This window comes from Rutilus rutilus, assembly GCF_951802725.1.
Source record: "Rutilus rutilus genome assembly, chromosome: 3".
NCBI classification, from domain to species: Eukaryota; Metazoa; Chordata; class Actinopteri; order Cypriniformes; family Leuciscidae; genus Rutilus; species Rutilus rutilus.
Window position 1 is genome coordinate 48,974,304 of NC_140211.1, and position 21,502 is coordinate 48,995,805.

Genomic DNA, 21,502 nt, shown 5'->3' on the forward strand with positions numbered 1-21,502 from the left:
CCATGTCGGGCTACTTTGATTGCCACCTTATACTAGAGAAGCAGGACCCCTCTCACTTTGAGAGTAGTTGTGAGATTATAGCTCTGAACTTCAGTCATATGCTATTCGTGTGTCGGTCGCCTCAATATCTGTATTAGGCTTAGTAACTAGGAAAATGGTGGCGGTCTGCTGAGCATTCTCGCTTTGAGCCTCTCAGTATCTGAGTGTAGGTTCCTTAGAGCTAGATCCCATCAGGAGATTTTTTTCCTGTAAATCTAGTTTTACCTAGTACTGGCTTCCTCTTACTACAAGAGTTGTCTAGCCAAGGCCCGCCTTTTGCACTAGATGTAAAAATGCTAGTGGTGTTACAGGGTAGATAGTAGCATGGGTAGCAGGCTATCTTCAAAAAAGCCTCCCATGCAGATATCTCATGGGCATTGTTAGGCCTTTCTCTCTAGAAAGTAAGAAGCAGTATGCTCAGGCATCCGTACAGTAGAGTAGTTTATCCAGCTAGGACTTAAAACTGAAAAATTATTTATTTCCGCTGAGCCCCTTGAATAAAAGAATTCAAGTCATAAGGTTGAATGTCGTTGGCCACTTACTGTGGCCTCCATTTCCTTGGGTTTAGTAGAGAATGTAAAATCTGTCTTGTAAAAAATACAAGATAATAGGCCTCAACCCTGTTACATTCCTCAGGGTCATACTGATAGTACTCCCCTTGTTAGGGTCATTATTTAGAGTACTTTGCTACCCATAGCTCGCATGTTATCACCCTTCACCACCCAGGCTCAGGTAGAGACAGATTAGTTACTCCCTCCCATTTGGGATGGTTGAGTATGCTCCCTTAGAGCCAAAGCACTGATACCCGTGACATTCGGAGCTGTAGGCCTTATAGTAGGACTCCTCGATAGTCCGGTAGCGTAAGACTGTACTCCTCTTGCATTAAAGGGTCGATAGACCTTCTGCTGAGTACACTGCATGTTGGCAATGTAAACCTTAGATCTGGAGGTGCTGCCCTTATCAGGGTCCCTTCCAGAGTGCCCAGCCTCCACAGGGCCCTGAAGCACTGTGTAGATCCAGGATTGAGTAGAGTCAATCCCCTCGTTTGCAGAGGGTTAGAATGTGCTATGCTGAGTTCTACTCTCCAGGATGCCCGTCTCTATGATCCGGTCTGTGAGTGATTACTGCCACTCTCTGCATTCCTGCCTATCGGATGCCTTCACAAGTGAGGCAAGTAATGTTAGAGGCTCTGTTTAGAAAGCCAAAGCACTGCCCGGGCTGATGTCCGTGAAAGTCAAAGCTGTAGGCCTTACAGTAGGCCTCCTCGATAATCCGGTAGCGTAAGATTGTACTCCTCTTGCTTTAAAGGGTCGATAGCACTTCTGCTGAGTACACTGCCTGTTGGCAATGTTAAATAAGTATAACCAGGCCCACAAAGATATCTGTGAGAGCACCTGGCTTCTGTGGCTAGCTCTGCTAACAGTCCCACTATCAAGTAGTTATGCCTTGACAGGCCCCCTTGAGGGCGGCTCCCGAACGAGTTGGATGCTTAGCATTACAAAGGCATTAAGTATCACGTTGCAGGCCGCCATGGAGCCTCCCTGTTTCTAACCCAGAACCTGGTCAATACTTATCAGGTTTGAGCATAGTGTTCCAGAATCTATCTTAGGATCGTTCTGTATGAATACTTAGATTTCTAAGTCTGGTCGGAAGGTCGAAGGACTCTCACGAGGCTGGAGGCGCTCCCCTGGTTAGGGTCCCTTTCAGAGTGCCCAGCCTCCACATGGCTTTGAAGCACTGTGTAGGTCCAGGTAGAGTTACTCCACTCGTTTGCAGAGGGTTAGAAAGCGCTATGCTGGGCTCGACTCTCCAGGATGCCCGTCTCTATGATTCGGTCTGTGAGCGATTACTGCCACTATCTGCAGTCCTCCGTATCGGATGCCTCCACAAGTGAGGCAAACTATGTTAGAGACTCTGTTTAGGAAACAGACAGGTTGTTGGCAAGACTAGGTCAGAAAATTTTACCAGTTCAGCTTCCCTGGTGGCATGTGAGGTTGACTTCATGTCCCCCTCAGAAAGTGACTGGACGGTACTACTTTGGACCCCCTGGCCATATTCCCTTAAAGGAACTCCTTCCACGGAAGTTGTTGGCTCCAAAGCCTTTGAGCAGCCTTGGTAGGCCTTCATTGTATCGGAGGCCTCTTTGAGGCTTATAGCTTGGGCAGTGGCCGTAGGGAATACTGTCACTGACAGCCTATTATGTGACCAGAAGGGGGAGTGTTTTTGGCATTTCAGTGAAACTGTTTTGGCTGTTTTTTTGTCACAGCCATGATTTAGCATGCACTCCCCTCAGCATGGTGGCGTTGGTATATCGTTCCCCATAGCATCATCAACACAGTGCAAGTTCCCTTTCGAAAAGGAATGTCTAGGTTACGACGGTAACATCTGTTCTCTGAGAACAGGGAACGAGACACTGTGTCTTTCGCCATGCCTCGCGGATGCCTGCTGAACAGTCCCTTCATGCGATAAGATGTTGACATGTTCTCCAGGCTCTCCTTATATACTTCCAGGTTGAACTAGTAGTGATGTCATAGGCTGTCGCCGTGATTAGATAAACGTTTCAGACACCAGTTCACGCAGAGGCGTTCCCCATAGCGTCATCGACACAGTGTGAGTTCCCTGTTCTCAGGGAACAGAGGTTACAGTCATAACCTAGACGTTTTACAGGCTGTTTTGTAGTCAATTACAGGCCGATCTCAAATCTAACTTTTCTGTCAAAGATACTAGAAAAGGCGGTATCCTCACAACTATGTTCCTTTTTAGAAAGAAATTATATCTGCGAGGATTTTCAGTCAGGATTTAGACCGTACCATAGTACTGAGACTGCTCTCATTAGAGTTACAAATGATTTGCTCTTATCATCCGATCGTGGTTGTATCTCACTATTAGTGTTACTCGATCTTAGTGCTGCATTTGACACCATTGACCACAACATTCTTTTAAATAGACTCGAAAATTATGTTGACATTAGTGGAATTGCATTAGCATGGTTTAAATCATACTTATCTGACCGTTATCAGTTTGTAGCAGTAAATGAAGAGATGTCTCATCGATCACAAGTTCAGTATGGCGTACCAAAAGGCTCAGTACTAGGACCGTTGCTGTTCACTCTGTACATGCTACCCTTAGGAGATATCATTAGGAAGCATGGAATTCGTTTTCACTGTTATGCTGATGATACTCAGCTCTATATTTCTTCACGCCCTGACAAAACTTACCAATTCACAAAATTAACGGAATGCATAGCTGATATAAAAAATTGGATGACTAGTAATTTCCTACTATTTAATTCTGAAAAAACATATATTCTAATTATTGGACAAAAAACTTCCTCACGTAATAGCCTAGAAAACTGTCTAACACTTGTTGGCTGCTCTGTCAAGTCTTCGTCGTCGGTTAGGAACCTGGATGTGCTCTTTGATACCAATCTTTCATTTGAAAGTCATGTATCTAGTATCTGTAAAACCGCATTTTTCCATCTTAAAAATGTATCTAAATTACGTCATATGTTCTCATTGACAAATGAGGAACAAATAGTTAATGCGTTCATGACATCAAGGCTAGATTATTGTAATGCTCTTATGGGTGGTTGCCCTGCACGCTTAATACACAAATTACAGCTGGTCCAAAACGCAGCAGCTCGAGTTCTTACCAGAACCAGGAAGTATGACCATATTAGCCCTGTTCTGTCAACACTGCATTGGCTCCCTATTAAACATTGTATACATTTTTAAATATTGCTGATTACTTACAAAGGACTAAATGGTTTAGCTCCGCAGTACTTGAGTGAGCTCTTAACACATTATAGTCCTTCACGTCTATTGCGATCTCAAAACTCCGGCCAGTTGATAATACCTAGAACGTCAAAATCGACTGCTGGCGGTAGATCCTTTTCCTATTTAGCACCAAAACTTTGGAACAGTCTTCCTAACATTGTCCGGGAAGCAGACACACTCTGTCAGTTCAAAGCTAGACTAAAAAAACACATCTCTTTGACCTAGCATACACATAACACATTATAGACTTCTAATTCAATGTTAGGCTGCAAAGGTTAGGTCAGCCGGAACCAGGACCATTTCCCATTAATCCTGATGTACTCATTACACCATAAGAAGAATGTCGTCTACGCTAATATTAGTCTCTCTGTTTATCCCGAGGTTTACCGCAGTCCGCCGTATCCAGGCCGTATCCAGATCTGATGAAGGACCTGCGCCTGGACGCGACGACAGCGCATTCCTGAAGTGTCAACTAGTCTCTCCTCTGTGAAGGCCTCCCTCCCCTCCCTTTACCTCTCTACAGATAAAGCGTTGTAGGGATAATTCCGGTTTGCGATAAAATTCTATATTATAAATTTTAAGGCCAGACAAGTAGTTTGTTGAGGGTTGGTTTGTAGGGAAGGACTACACGCCTGCGCACATATATTCAAACGCGCATACCTATAGACTGAACTCGTAATACGCATGTGCACACCATCAGCGTTCTCACAGGTTCGCGTTCTTAAAGTTTGTGCAGAGAGAACTTAAGAGTTTTCTGTTAAAAGGTGTTGTGTTAGCGGCCCCTAAGTTAATAACTAATGATCGTTGCGACGGAAGTGAATCAATCAAAACTAACATTAGCTGGACAATAACTTTATTCTAGAGCTGCTATAAAGCCAAAACAATCTCTGTTACTTTCATTTCTTATTACCACTGTAAAGCCGCTTTGGAACAATCTACATTGTTAAAAGCGCTATATAAATGAAGATGACTTGACTTGACTTGACGTTTTCATTGCTAGTTCATGTTAACTAATGCAGTTAACTAATGTTAACAAGTGGAAACTTATTGTAAAGTGTTACCAAAAAAAAAAAAAAAAAAAAAAAAAAAAATCACAGACTGAGATAAAAACTGCACATAGACAAACAAAATGCTACACAGTCTTAGTCTATGCATGCAGATATGCATGTTAATAAAAAGGATATTCACATTAAATGCTTAAAAGCATTTGAGGTGTAATCACTTTGATTCTGACATCTGAATATATATATAAAAAAATAATAATAATTCCATACTAGGGTGGCACGGACCATTACACACATCATTTTAGCTTCTACCTGGGTAAATTATGATATGAGAGAATTGTGGAGATGAACAGACTAACTGTTTATTGTATTTTAAATATTTTAATTAACACCAAACCCATGCGAAGATTTGAATCAAATTATAATTGATTTTCTTTCAGCTTATAAATTAATAATTATTTTGACGTTATTCTTTTTAAGTATTGAACCAGTTTACAAACTGCAATAAGCAACTTTTGTGCATATTTGATTTGATTGCAACAACTCACTTAATGAGTCAATACAATTATGAAAGGCATGCACCGGAGATGTGACGGCTTTTAGTATATTTTTATATAAACTAAAACCATATTTTAGTTACAATGACTATACAATATTCATTAACAAGCTGGTTATATAGTAAGGTCAAAAACATTTTATACAGAATGCAATTCTCTATTATACAGGACGGTTGGCAGCCTTATTCAAACCAGTTTTTACATACTATTTAAAAAGGACAAGAGTATATGAAGGAATATATTCATGGGAATAAACAGTTATCTGAATTTAAGGAGAGCAACAGATTTCCTTTTCTAAGTATTAAAAAATTCAACACAATTGCACCAAGGGAAAAACATTATCTCCATATTTGATAAGCAAATGCTAAGTGAAGACCTGGTGGGAATTTTCACTTCATTTAAATGGTTTCAAAGGCCTGAAAAGCTTTGCATGCCATTAAAAAAACAGTAAATAAAGCATACTTCATATCACTGACACGTGCTCAAGCTTCTCATGCATATTTAAATGGAGATTTTCCACCATGTTTTGATAAACATACTGTATATGCAAATGGAACAAATTATTTGATGCAGCAAATGTAAAAATGGTAGCTGCAACTTGTTAATGAAAATTAATATGATGTTACCAACACCAGGATAAAATATAGCTGCATGCAGTCATGATATTATGTCTGGGAGCGTCAGACCAACTGCTACAACGAGCAATTAAATACATTTTATGATTATTTTAGGCACAGTAAATGAAAAATCATAAATACAGTCACAAGTAATATGATTTAATGGTTTATCAATTTTGACCAATAGGTCATGTGGCGTAGCCAGAGTATGGTGACAATGACACTTACAATGTTTGGTGTCAATGGGCCCTATTTTAACGATCTGAAACGCAAGTATCAAACGCGAAATGCAAGTAACTTTGTGGGTGGATCTCGGGCACTGTTGCTATTATACCGGCAGGATAAATGACTCTTGCGGCCGACGAAAATCTAAAATGGGTTGGTCTGAGTTAGAGACTCCAAAATTGCTATGGTGACTATGGGCTGCCACAGACTCAAGAGAAGAAGAAGTCCCTAGTAAAGCTGTCTGCAATGAAACAAATACACATTGTTACGATAACTGCAATAAAGAATTTGATAATTTGGCTTTAATCACCACTGTTATCAAAAACAAATTAAACTAATATTTTGAAGCTTATTTAACTGATTCTGATCACTTATGTCTGTAGTATGTAAGTGGTACAACCTTTGTATTTTCAAACTACACAGACCAATGTTTTAGCTTTTTTTATGAAAGCAACATACTTTAACTTCATTAATTCACCCTTACTTTCTCAAACAAAATAGCCAAACCAAAAAAAGCTAATTGTTTAGAGGTTGCTACCTAACTAACCTCAACTGCCGAATCATCAAAAACGTACTGTGACTTATATAATGATATTATTGTCAAGCACGCAAAATAGAATATGGACGGAAAAAACACACAAATACACAAAAAACTAATCAGTTCTAGCATTGTTAATCTGACATCACAGCCTCCTCCTCATAACACTAAAATGCAGTCAACGGAAAACAGAAAAATTTGAAAATAGTTGAAAATTGACTACATTATGCAAAGGAAAAATGCAATTGTGCTATTGTTTTGTAAATCTGTTTAAGTTTGGCATTTAATAAATATTGTTTGAATGAACGCCACTATAAATTATATTAAGCACTGCTATTTTACATTATTTATGAAATAAATTACATTTTATTAAATACAATTGGACTTATCTGTTTTTTGTTTTGTTATTTATTGTTTGTTTGTTTTGTGTTTGTTTTTCTTAACAATGCAAACTTATTTTCTGGAAAATATAGTAATTACAGCATGATTCAACATTACAACAAAGGGATTTTGCAATTTCTCTGTAAATAACACTGAAATCAGGTAACATGAAAGTGGTGCAACAGTGAAAATAGTTAGGACACCTAAAATACCAAACATCATAATTGGAAAAAACTCTGTGAACATCTTGCCAGAAGCCAGATCCCTGTGGTTTGTAGAATGCAATGAGCTGTAAGGTTTTGGAATCACATAAATCAGAAACTTATCTCTTCAGACATATGAAAAAACTAAGACTGTGATCAGTCAAAAATGCCCATAATGCCACTCTTGACCAGTCACTTATGAAGGGCAGGATGTCAGTAATGTCCTAATGCGGCAGCGCTCTCACCTGTGAGATGTTGAAGAATGATTTGAGATTGCTGATCACTGCTGTAATGTCAGACTCATTCAGATTGACCTGCGAGTTCACACCACCTACAGAGATTCCTCCATACCTGCATGCATACACAAACACACCAAATTATGTTTGTTTGATCATATTTCATTCTGCACATGCTGTGAAATAAGTGTGTGCCATTACCGTATTTTGCCTGATTTCTGGTAGTTCTTGAGCAGGAAGTCGGTCATGTTTCGGGCCGTGAGGTTCTGAAGGGTGTCTGTGGTGTTCTGAGTTCTCTACAAAAAACACATCAAATAAAACAATTACGAACCCACATACACTGCAAAATGTCTTGTCAGGTAACATAAAATGTGGATCATCTGTTGACATCAGGGTTATTATATTAAACTAAAACCATAAAAAAACTTCAAGTTATGCATGTAACCATGATTCCCTGAGAGGGGAACGAGACCTTACAGTACATCCCAGCTGACGCTTTGGGGAACACCTTCAGCGTGACTGGGTCTGAAGCACGTGTGAAACTAGTCCAATCTTGCATCACCTCGTGACGTGTGCCGGAAGCTATAAAGGGAAGCCGGCAACACAACAGCATCAGCTTTTAATAGGCTGAAGCAAGCAGATCTCAGGTATGCAGGAAGTATGGCAACAGCATCTCGTTCCCCTCTCAGGGAACCATGGTTACATGCATAACCTGAGACGTTCCCTTTCGAGGGTACTCGCGGCGCATCCCAGCTGACGCTTTGGAGAACGAAATGCCCACTTCACCATGCTGACAAATGCCTGCCTGTCCTGGTGTGAAGTTGTCCCGGCACAAGTTGACCCCGGGTTGACCGGAAGGTCCAGGCTATAAAACCTTATAAATGTTTTCAATTGTTTTTCTACTTTTTTAGTTTTAGTTTAACTAGTAATATAGTAAAAATACAGCTATGTGGTCCTTTTATAGTACTTTTTGTCATTTTAGAGCTTGACAGTCCTAATTCATTTGGTATTTTCTCCAAAATGTCCACTTCCATGTTCATTTCATGTGTGGCTTTGGGATGAATAGTCTGAGTAAATACAGATAGAATTCTCATTTTAGATGAACTATCCCTTTAAATGCAACAACTGCACAATTGATACATGTACACACACACACAGAGAGATTCTTCCAGAATGACAAATCAAAACAATAAAAACCACCCACATGCTGTGTTTCTTTGATTCACTATCAGTGTGACGCTAATGACGCTGACTCAGATCCACACAGAAACTGGTCTAAATGAAAGAGCTCTGACACACACACACACACAGGTCCAGGGTTACACTGTTGAAGCCTTGTGATATTGAACATCTATTATATGCTGATTCACAGAGAGGGAACAGAATGATTCTAATATTGCGTTTTCCTTGAAATCAAAACTGTGGTTTTGTGGCTTTTAGTCCATGTTTATCAAATCAAAAATTGTCCCCTTTTCCATGAACAAAAATAGTTGCAATAGAAGATGTTGAATGTGCATATTTTATGTTTATTGCAAAATATGCTTTTATTTACAAATATTTTTGAAGTAGTTTGAGAGTGTAGAAAGACTATATTATATCATTCGCATTGCTTCATGGTAGTGGAGCAGTGGAGCTAAATAATTATTCTGGCAGGATTTGCTTATTGCAATTCTCTGATTGGTGGAGATTTATTTGCAGAATCGTGGGTAATGTAGTTTTCATCAGGAATTTGTTGAAATAAGCTGAAATAATGCATACTAATAGCTTTAACGAAATTATATCATCAATTAATAACCTTGGGGCTCAGGGTAGTGCTGTCTTTAAAGGTTTTATAAGTTAAAGTTAAAAATCAATTCCCCTATGGAGGAAATGAAAGGGATGTTTGAGCTCTATTATCAGACTAACATCAAGCAGTATATAGTAACATAAAAGCTACTGAATATTTAAAATAAAAGGACAATACATTTGATATGTCCTGCATCACATCTCAATAGGAAATAGAGTGTCAACAAAGGGACAAAAATTAACATCAAATCATTTAATGGAGTCTTTGTTCTCACCAATTTGCGCTATTTCTCAGCCCTTGCAAATGACTGCAGCCTGCTAGATATCACATCAAATCTTCATCATCTGTCATTTACTACTGCTCTCCTCTCCGCAAAATTAAACTGGAGCTTTGCCAACAAATCTCCCAGCCAAATATTAGACAGAAGCTGGACTAGCAATGTGGATGTTAATAAATGCAAATACATGCATGATATTGTCAGAAATGAACAAATTACATGTACATTATCCACAGTATGTAAAAGAATAATACAAAGTGGAGGGTTTGTTTATTTAGCTTACTGCACATTATCCTGCTTATTACATGGCATAGCGCTGTATGTACGTATGACAAAAAAAAATACTAGCTAATTCTTCGTAGCACATGCATATTTTTTGCTGTGAAATCTTTACTGAATTTTAAGAATACCTTTTATATTGTTAGTAATATTTCAAGATGAACACTTACTAGACTGAATCCACTTAGGGTTACTTTATTATCCATTACTTAAACCATATTACTTCTATTTCACTGTTTTGGCAAATCTCCACTTGTTTTCTATGGGACGATGTGTAAAGCTGTGATAACTGAAACCTGTCTATATTCAAATTATTCAGGGGTTCTCTTTTGTGTTGGATCACAAACGCAGTTGTGTATACGAGTCAAGTTATATGGGTAAAAAAAAGCCTTTTTTGTGGGTTTCATACAAAAAAAATCAAGTTAACTACACCAATGACCTGTCATCGCCATGGAAACCAGTGTTTCATTAAGTAACCAATGCAAAGCATCAGCCTCCTCTCTTTCACTTATCAAGGACACAAATATAAAGAGATTAAACTGAAGAATGGGCCTTTCCTGACTGTGTCTGAAAGCGGATCATAGAAACTGCTTGTGTTCGTGTCCTGTTAGAAACTGCTTGTGCTACAGCTGACGTCTCCAAGACCAGACGGTAAATAATAATCAATCAAAATGCTTTAATGGGGTCCGTTTGCAGTGAAATACAGTTTACAACAACATTGTGTTTGAAAAGGTCAGTGGGCTAATTTGATGGCATTTAGCATTTTACTGTAGTGTAGGTACAGACGAACAAACAGACGTAATTCACGGGCACAATCTGGACATTAATTACTGAAAGAAACAGATTTCAGTAAAAAAATACAAAAAAATTGCTTAAATTTTTGTTCCACACAAAGCTATGGCTCCCGAAGACTTGCAATATAGTGCACATCGACAAATTTTTGGGGAATTTCATGGGAGCTTCCATGAAGTAACAGATTGTCCTTGAATAGTATCTTAAAGTGCCCCTATTATGCTATTTTAAAGATTCCCAATTTTGTTTTAGAGGTCTCTTACAATAGGTTTACATGCATCCAAGATAAAAAATTATAATAATAAAATAAAAACACTTACATTTCCACATAATATACATTGCAGTTCAATCAAGGTTCGATCAGGGACTTGGTCTTTCTAAACCCCTCCTTTACAAGAGCTGACTCTGCTCTGATTGGTCAGATGGCCCAGTCCATTGGGAATAGTCTAGCATGTGTCGGAAACCAAACTGCAATTTCCATATCTAAATTTCAGCTCCAGATCTTCCTCAGCCCTTGAAACAGCGATACAAACAGTAAAGACGGCATCGGTTTTACCGTATCAATTCCAAGCTGAGTCCTCATTCTATGGAATCCTTTGGTCTTGCTTTGACAGTACAGAAAGCAGTTGTCTCGACATGTCGACATCACAAAACAAACTCTACAGTCATCAGTCACAACTTCAATGTTTAAGAGCAGGTCAAAGTAATGTTGTTCGTGGGCAGTCAGTGAAGACTATAGGCTGGCACTAAGCAACTTTGTTACAAACATAACAAAGTTTGGTTCGTGGAGGAAGAACTTTAAGCAACTTTTAGGGTACCATCTAAAAGTTAATTATTGAAAGAAAAAGATTCTCACAAAACTTCTTTGAAGACTTGCAATATAGTGCACAAGTCACATGGACTATTTTTTGGGAATCTAATGGGAGCTTCCATGAAGTGCCACATTTTCATTTAATAATCACTTCATTTCAGTCTTTTCCTCACTCAAAGCATCATATGACTCAAGAAGACAAACTGTATAAATCTTTCAATGACATAACATTTCTCCTTTTAAATTCCTCAAAAAGCACCATTATGATCGTGGAACTACAAAAGTGAGTTAATATTTCACACTTTTACTTTTAAAACCAGTATTGTGAAAAATGTTGGAGGAACTGTATGATTACTATCAACAACCAAGAATGAAACCTAAAAAGCATGTCTAAAAAATATATTTTTTACCCCGATTTTGGGGTAAAATTTGGAATGCATTCAGTCCAGGCCATATAAAACTTGCAGATGCAGTTTAATGAATATTTATCACTGTGATGAATAGTTGATACAACAACACCAACATCTATTTATAATAAATAAATACATTTATGTTGTTGATAGAGCAGCATTCATCTAGATCTCTACATATGGTTCTGTTGTTTCTGATGCTCTATTGGGTTGAGATCTGGTGACTGTGGGGGCCATTTTAGTACAATGAACTCATTGTCATGTTCAAGAAACCAATTTGAAATGATTCGAGCTTTATGACATGGTGCATTATCCTGCTGGAAGTAGCCATCAGAGGATGGGTACATGGTGGTCATAAAGGGATGGACATGGTCAGAAACAATGCTCAGGTAGGCTGTGGCATTTAAACGATGCCCAATTGGCACTAAGGGGCCTAAAGTGTGCCAAGAAAACATCCCCCACACCATTACACCACCACCCTGCACAGTGGTAACAAGGCATGATGGATCCATGTTCTCATTCTGTTTACGCCAAATTCTGACTCTACCATCTGAATGTCTCAACAGAATTCGAGACTCATCAGACCAGGCAACATTTTTCCAGTCTTCAACTGTCCAATTTTGGTGAGCTCGTGCAAATTGTAGCCTCTTTTTCCTATTTGTAGTGGAGATGAGTGGTACCCGGTGGGGTCTTCTGCTGTTGTAGCCCATCCGCCTCAAGGTTGTGCGTGTTGTGTCTTCACAAATGCTTTGCTGCATACCTCGGTTGTAACGAGTGGTTATTTCAGTCAAAGTTGCTCTTCTATCAGCTTGAATCAGTCGGCCCATTCTCCTCTGACCTCTAGCATTAACAAGGCATTTTCGCCCACAGGACTGCCGCATACTGGATGTTTTTCCCTTTTCACACCATTCTTTGTAAACCCTAGAAATGGTTGTGCGTGAAAATCCCAGTAACTGAGCAGATTGTGAAATACTCAGACCGACCCGTCTGGCACCAACAACCATGCCACGCTCAAAATTGCTTAAATCACCTTTCTTTCCCATTCTGACATTCAGTTTGGAGTTCAGGAGATTGTCTTGACCAGGACCATACCCCTAAATGCATTGAAGCAACTGCCATGTGATTGGTTGATTAGATAATTGCATTAATGAGAAATTGAACAGGTGTTCCTAATAATCCTTTAGGTGAGTGTATATATATATATATAGGTCTCTAAATTGAGAACATGAACAAAACTTTGCTTAACAACCTGTTGCACACAATCTACTACATCATCTGATTGATAGTTTATGGCAGTGGTCGGGAACCCATGGCTCTTCTTTGGCAAAAATCTTTGACTGTGGTTCGCAAGGTCTCTCACCCTTTACCAACTAATGATCGATACAATTTAGACACATCACTAGAGATCAGCTTTCTGCAGAAAAAAGCAGCCAATTAAAAATACTTTTTATTGTACAGCATACCAAATTTTATGAGAAGTTTATAATAATAATATATTTCAAGTTGTACCAGCCAAAGTGCGTGTTCAGTGCTGTTCGCAAGTGTCACAACAGCAATCAATGGCAAACCACTTACATTTTTAAGGTAACTTAGAGCTCCTGCACTCAGATTCAAGCAGATATATAGCTTGCATGTGGTAACAGCAAAAAGATGTTTAGAACAGCAGCAAAAATGTAAAAGTATATAAAAAGTGAGACTGAAACTGGTACAACTACCTAAATACAAAAAACAAACAAACAAACAAACAACAACAACAAAAAATGAAATAAATCAACTGCATTTTCTACTAAACGTAAAATGTAAATTATAAGAACATAATTTGTTATTTTTTTCCACACCTATTTAAAATATTTAACGACAAAAGTAGATTTTTTCATACTGTTTTTTCATTGATCTTCGAAACACTTTGATTACATGAAATGAAAACAATAAGTATATATATATATATATATATATATATATATATATATATATAAGCATATATTTAAAAAAAAGAAAGTTTAAAAACTTAGTAGATAAATAAATAACATAGAAATAGTTCAGAAATTATTTTTTTCCACACCTAACCCTTCAGGGTATTCTTATGTGTGTGTGTGTGTGTGTGTGTGTGTGTGTGTGTGTGTGTGTGCGCGTGCGCGCGTGTGTATGTGTGTGTGTGTGTGTGTGTGTGTGTGTGTGTGTGTGTGTGTGTGTGTGTGTGTGTGTGTGTGTGTGTGTGTGTGTGTGTGTGTGTTTGCTGCTGGTCTAATTAAGCAGCATTTAATGCACAGTATCTGAAACCCTGAGGCAGTATATAAGAGTCATCCAGCCTCCATTATCTGAACACATCCATGATTATGTTTCAAGACAAAACATATCCTGTGTGTGTAGGACTTTCCTTCTGAAGCTTAAAAATCAAGAGTTCAGTAAAATGTAAATGTTTGCAAACTGGGTCAGCTCAGTATGTGTGTGTTTGTGTGTTTTCAGCAGTACACTCAGAGAAAACTTGTTTACCGAGAGAGAGAACCAGAATAAATTCTAAGTTTAAACTCAGCGTTGTGGAGGAGTGATTTGCATATCTGCTGATATGACACAGTCGCACAGAGAACTGTGTAGTCTGTGAGATGTTACAAACTAAATGTATACATATGATAATGAATGCATGTGTCATGAGATCACCAGGATGTTTAATGCTGTAAAACTGTTGGATATGATCATGTACTTTTGGGTCATTATCTTCTGTTTGGAGTGGTTGGACAAACCATTTCTCTATGACAATCCACACATAATAAATGTACAGGTAACACCATATAATACGGTTGTATATGTCAATATATATATATATATAAAAAAAAAAAAAAAATCTCAAAAAAAAAAAAAACATTAGACCCCATTCCAGTAAATGTTTATCTTGAAATATTACTAACAATATAATGTTATTCTTACATAGACAACAGAAGGCATGTAGTAGATTGTGTGCAACTGTTTTTTTTTCAGCAAGTTTTAATCATGTTGATAATTTTTAGGTCTTGTACACATAATGTATACACATTGCATTACCACAGTGCAAAAAAAAAATACAGTTGACCATGTAAAATGACAACTTTAAAATCAAGCAGAAACCTTTGGCATAAAGCTGCATCGAATATAAGCAAGACATGGTTGGCAATACAATCTGAATATGGCCAATACTCTGCCTTTCATGTCACCTAATTAAAGTGCCCCTATTATGCTTTTTGGAATATCACCTTTCATGTAGTGTGTAATATAGCTGTTTGATAATGTAAAATGTCTGCAAAGTGCATGACAGTGGAGATATTGTCTCCCAAAAAAGAAAGAAGCGATTCTGAACTGCATAAAACGAGTCGTCAGTTATTTCAGTCTTTCTTCCTGCACAAACCTACGTAGGTTTGTAACGAATCTGCATAGTGCCAGCCTATGGTCTTCATTGGCCGCTCGCAAACAACACACTCTGACCCTCAAACACTGTAGTTGTAGCTGAGACATCGTGCTGTGGTTCGTTTTGCCAACATGCCGAGAAGACTTTGTTTTTTTTGCGATGCCAAAGCAAGTCTACTTTGATGCGCATCATTATTGTTCATATCAACTATGTATCAAGTGCTGAGGAAGAGCTGAAATTCAGATATGGTAATTGGCATTTGGTTTCCGACACATGCTTTAAGCAGTCGACCAATCACAACAGACTGAGCCATCTGACCAATCAGAGCAGAGGAGTCTCTTGTAAAGGAGGGTCTTGCTTTTACATTTACATTTAGTCATTTAGCAGCTGGCCCGGATCTACCATATGGGCAATCTGGGCATGTGCCCAGGGGCCCTTGCGCAGAGAGGGTCCCTCCGTGATGGGAGTTTTTTTATTTATATAAAAATATAAAGGTGAATGAAAATACCTTATATTTATAAAGGTATATCTTGAGAACCCCTCGCTTAATATTCCCTAAACTCTAATCGATAGTGCTGGCTGAGGCCTTTCGAACGAGCCCACCCACGATGTCCAACTCGCCAGGGTCCCCGAGTTATAGCCGTTCAAATTCGGGGGTCCCAGCGAACGCCGATCCGGTAGGGGGCGTCCCCGAGGCCCACCACTCTCGCGTTCGAGCAAGGGTCCCCGTGGAACCTCCTCACCTGAATTTGAGCTCTTTGGGTCTTCGCGTTGCCGAGATACGAGCAATTTTCTTCTGAGATCGTGACACACCGATTGACACATTTTTAAGCGCGCCCGGTGGTTTTCGGCTAATATCTCCGCGAAAACACCACCAAAAATTCTGAAATTCTGGTGCCTCCTTTGGAGGGTGTGGTTGTCAGGTAGGGGAGGGGGGCCCATGAGCTTCAGTGCCCAGGGGCCCCTGGGGGTACTAATCCAGCCTTGTTTAGCAGACGCCTTTATCCAAAGTTTTAGAGACCGAATCCTTGATCCAATCGTTTCAGACAATGTGAGAAAAAAGCTGATACTGCAGTGTATATGATGAGAAAATTAAAATGCTTTTTGATCTTGGATGTATGTTAAACTATTGTAAAAGTTGCAAAACAAATTCAAAAACTTTAAATCCAGGCCGATACGTTTAATAATGTGTGGCTGACCTGTGGTGGTGGTAAACCCCCGGCTCCGAGCGGGCAGTCTGGCAGCATGATGCTCCGTTGCGGTGTGCTGCACTGGCATTCAGGCGACGGGTTCTCTAAGCTCCAGTTACCCTTCTCAAATATATCGCTAATGGATGGATCCACCGCAGGAGTGAACCAATCAGTGCCTCCCGCAGGGTTACAGGGTAATTTACTGAAGGAGGAACAGAAAGCACATGGTCAGCTGCTACACCACACCACCTGTGTGTCTTATAACCGTGTGTGTGTGTGTTGCTCACGGTATGGGGTTGGAGCTCATGCAGCGCGTTCCAAATCCTGGTGAACTGAGCAGAGCTTTCGTCACTTTCTCCACCTGATCTACACCAGGACCATCAAAACTACAACATACAGACACAAGATTGATCAAAGCTGAATATGCATAATTACTCTAGTCTTCAGTCACATGATTCTTCAGAAATCACTAAAATATACTGATTTGCTGCTTAAGAAACATTTATTATTAACGTTAAAAACAGTATTTGCTGCTTTATATTTTTGTGGAAACAGTGATTTTTTTTTCAAGACTGATGAATAGAAACTTTAGAAGAACTAGAGTACATTTATTTAAAATAGAAATAGTTTGTAACATTATAAATGTCTTTACTGTCACTTGAGATTCAGCTAAGTTAACATGTACACACCTGTAGAAGGTATTCTGTGGAGCTCCATACATCCAGGGCTGAAGCTCCAGATTGGGATATTCCACAAATGGAGGAACAATCAGAGAGAAGATGAGAGCCAGACACACAAAGAATGCCGGCATCACGACCTGATACACACACACACACACATATGCACTTAAAGGTGAAGTATATACGATTTTTTTTATATTAAAACTTGAGTTTGGGGACTCATACAACATTTAACTGACTTGCACTTGTCACAAACTCTTGACTCGGACTCAAGCCTTTAGGAAATGTTTCCGAGTGTAACAGAGTCCAGCACTGTCTGTGAAATTCGCTCGGCACAGTTGACGGGAATGTCAACTGCACTGTGACAAAAATCTATCATTTGCATGTGTTTTGAGTCTTGGCAGTTTTAACACACAAGTGATTTGAAATTGTCTGAGCACAATACGATGCAAAAGAGAATTAAATTCGGTACTTGCATGCTGTCTGGGATGGTGCATACACCCAAAGTGTGCGCTCCTTTCTTGTCTAAAAATGAATAGTTCGCCCCAAAAAAGAAAATTATCCCATAATTTACTCACCCTCAAGACATGTATATGGCGTTCTTCTTTCATCCAAACACAATCATTATATGAAATAGTACCCTGGCTCTTCCCAGCTTTGTAATGGCATTGAATAGAGAAAAATATCCATATTTAAAACTTTATAAACTATAATCACTGGCTTCAGACAACAGCCGTAATCGCGTTCACGAGAGTACAGTAGTAGTATTTATTTGGACTCGGACTCAACTCAGACTCTACCATTTTGGACTCTGACTTGAGTCCGACTCTGCCCCTTTTGGACTTAAATAAGGTGATCTCTAACCCAACACTAGTTACATTATTTTAGCCCAGTTTATTGTTCATTGAAAACTATTACCAAAAAAAACCCTCTCAAAACATTGAGAATACTCTGCTCAGATCTCTCAATCACTTTCCAGCTCAACCAATAGAGTGAGTTTGGGGCGTGGCTACTTTAGCAGGTAGAGCCAAACTGGTGTTTAGTTGGTGTGAGACCATTGCTGAAGCGTTACATGAGAAAAGACATTCTATGGAAGCTTAAGCACGCAATTATAAGAAAAAAGGTCAGAATTGCGAGATGTAAACTCACAATTGCAAGAAAAAAAAGTCAAAATTGTGACACATGACACAGCAACACAGTTAAAGGAACTCCTAATATGTTGGACCTTTTATTTACCTGTTGAGACATGCCTTCACAACCCGTAAGAGCTGTGTTTGTGATGTTTGAGTTGTGGGAGGCACGCAAGGTGTGAAAGGCGCGTTTCAAGGTTGTTTGAAAGTATACTTTTAATTTGAAAGTATACATTTTTAATTCCACTAGGTGCCACTAGTGCCGCAGAAAGCTGCAGGTTTGCGTGCGGAAGTGGCGCAAGTTTTTAGTGAATTGTCCCTCTCCCCGATCTCTCTTTGTCAGACAAGTGTCATGTGCTTGTGTTGGCTTAGTTAAATGTGTAAAAGGGTTCAATTAAACACTTTCAAATACTGGCACTGTCACCCTTCATTCCCAGCATAATTAATTTCTCTCTATTCTTCCACTCTGCTATCTCTCCAAATGTTCTCCTTTCATTCCATTTCTCCGCTGACAGACGGAGCGTAACCAGTGCACACAAAATCTCAGCGAGAGAGAGAGAGAGAGACAGGCTGCATAGGAGTCGACGACACGGCTTCACTCCAGCTGATTAATTACAATCCATGATTGTCCAATTAATTCAAACACCCAATTCAAACACTCTCTGTTTACACTGAGGAGAATGTAAATGTGCCGGAGACGGAGAACGCACCAGGAATAATGAAGGAGAAAACAATGGAACATCTTTCCCCAGAGAGAACCAGGGTGACGAGCATCAGCCAATACATAAAAATGGAAAATGTGCACAATGATGGTAGTTACTTGACCAAGAGCTGAGAACATGGCCTGTATTTACATACTGTACAGCCTTCATAAAATCCTGTGGTAACAGATATAAATTTGTAGCTGAAATATTTTATTCAGTTTTTGTCTTAGAAAGTATTTAGTTGTGTCCATTTAATGCATGCAATTAATTGCATACACCTCTTTACTCTCTACCCAAAAATGACAATCTCATGCTAAAGAACATATTCATGAGCGCAGAGACATATTTTCAACTATATTTTTTGTATTTTGATTTTCAATGCATTTGATGCTAAACAATTTAGCTTGGATTCACGCTGCAGCTCCTAAACCTATAAAACCTATTAAATTCACACACCTGCAGAATGTAAAATATAGTGAGATTGACTTAAAGGAAGAAAAGGAGTGGAAGAGGGTATTTACAGTGTATTTGTTTTGACATGTCTGTTGGCATTACCTGAGCGATGATTCCTCTCCTGCTTCTACGGGCATGGTGAAATCGTTTGATAAAAAGAGCTAAAAACTGCTGTTTGATCAGTGACCAACCCATGATGACGTATGACCCTTTGCCATTCGCACACATGGGGCGCTGGATGTCTGTAACGTAAACAATAAATTCACATGGATTATTACAACTATTACGACTACTTCACAGTTAAAATTGTGTCAACTATTATAGCTACCTCAGTGATACAACTTCCTTATTGTAACAACTGCCTCACTGGTGTTTTACCTAACTGTTACAGCTGCCTCACTGTTTCAGTCACTTCACTAATACAGCCACCTCACCATTACAGCTACCTTACATCCACCTCACTGTTACAGCCTTCTCACTATTACAGCCGCTTTACTGTTACAGCTACCCTAACTATTACTGCTGCCTCAACAATAGGGGCTTTCGCACTGGAGGAACCTTTTCATAGTTCCTAGAACTATTGGCGGAAGTACCCGGATTTTGGCGTGTTCGCACCGCAGGAACTAGAAACGATTTTAGTTATGGGAACTCCTTTTGGAGGAACTAATTTAGCTCCTACTTCAGAGTAGGGTCTAAACCAGCACTATAGGAACTATCCGTGACGTTAGTGTATGCTGACTGGCCGAACGCACACGAAACACCAGCACCCGCCATTTTTAAAAAGCTGTGTAAACACACAGATTATAGCCTATATATTTACTCCACAAACTAACTCTACGAACATGGAAAACAAAAAACTTTGAGGGGACAAACCAAACATGATTATGTATTTCTGCTCAGCTAGCGACACTGGATATCAACCACACGGCATACCTTTGCCGTCTACTTTTATGACAGTTCTATCTAATAACGTATTAGACAGGACTGTAAGACAGATCGTAAACTAATGACCATGGAGAATGCGAGCACTGTGTGCTCAGGCTCTGGCTGGCGTTCTCAGTACCGTCAAAATAAAAGTCACAACAACATGCACGGCTTACATCACTTCAGAGTTCCTACTGGCGGTGTGAATGCAACCAGGAAAAGTTATAAACCATTAGATTTTTGGGAACCACCCTGGTGGCTAGTTCCAAGAACTAAGTTCGTAGAACTACCCGGTGCGAAAGCCCCTTATTATAGCCATCTCACTATTATAGCTACCTGACTGTTACTGCTAGGTTTTTATTTATTTATTTTCATATTATTGTTATTATTTTTTTTTTTAAATACCTAAATTATGTCTCATTTGATAACAGCAAAAGTACCATGATAATAAGTAGTATTGTAGTACCACTTATAGGGCCCTATTTTAACGATCTGAAACGCAAGTATCAAACGCAAAACTCAAGTAACTTTGTGGGCGGATCTTGGGCGCTGTTGCTATTATACCGGCGGGATAAATGACGCTTGCGCCCGACGCAAATCTAAAAGGGGTTGGTCTGAAGTAGTTTCATTATTCATAGGTGTGGTTTGGGCGTAACGTGAAATAAACCAATCAGAGCGTCATCTCACATTCCCTTTAAGAGCAGGCGCGCTTGTTCCATGGCTTTGCCAGGCGCGCGCCAGGAGCGGTTCACAGCCGAGGAGACCGATGTTCTCGCCAGGGCCGTAAAAGACAGAGAGGTGACATTGTATGGGGATGGGAGAAACCCACCCAAATTAGCTTAAACAGGCGTATGATAATTTGGGTAAATGTGTAAGCTAGATTTATGCCTATTTTTTCACATCTTCATGGACACAACAATGATTTCCCTCGTGTGTTCATATTTTTCCTTGTAATAATGTAGCCTATAATTTGCAAAAATTAAACCTGCTGCATCTGTGTAGATGAGAGAATCAAAGTGTATGCGCGTTGTGCACATGCTACATTATGGCCAAGCATGCGCCCTCAAAATAGCATTTGAATAACATGCGCAATGCGCCACTGACCAGGAAA

General features: G+C 39.3%; 1 protein-coding gene across 1 annotated transcript in view; it reads right to left on the reverse strand.

Moving 5' to 3' along the window:
* Window positions 1–21,502, reverse strand: part of LOC311287473 (phospholipid-transporting ATPase ABCA1) — a 200,442-nt gene that overhangs the window by 51,959 nt on the left and 126,981 nt on the right. The window contains exons 29-34 of the mRNA XM_084404339.1: window positions 19,570–19,709; window positions 17,190–17,317; window positions 16,788–16,886; window positions 16,510–16,702; window positions 7,778–7,872; window positions 7,586–7,691 (exon numbers count right to left, since the gene is read on the reverse strand). Coding sequence (XP_084260465.1) covers window positions 7,586–7,691; window positions 7,778–7,872; window positions 16,510–16,702; window positions 16,788–16,886; window positions 17,190–17,317; window positions 19,570–19,709 — 761 coding nt within the window. The remainder of the gene's footprint in view (window positions 1–7,585; window positions 7,692–7,777; window positions 7,873–16,509; window positions 16,703–16,787; window positions 16,887–17,189; window positions 17,318–19,569; window positions 19,710–21,502) is intronic.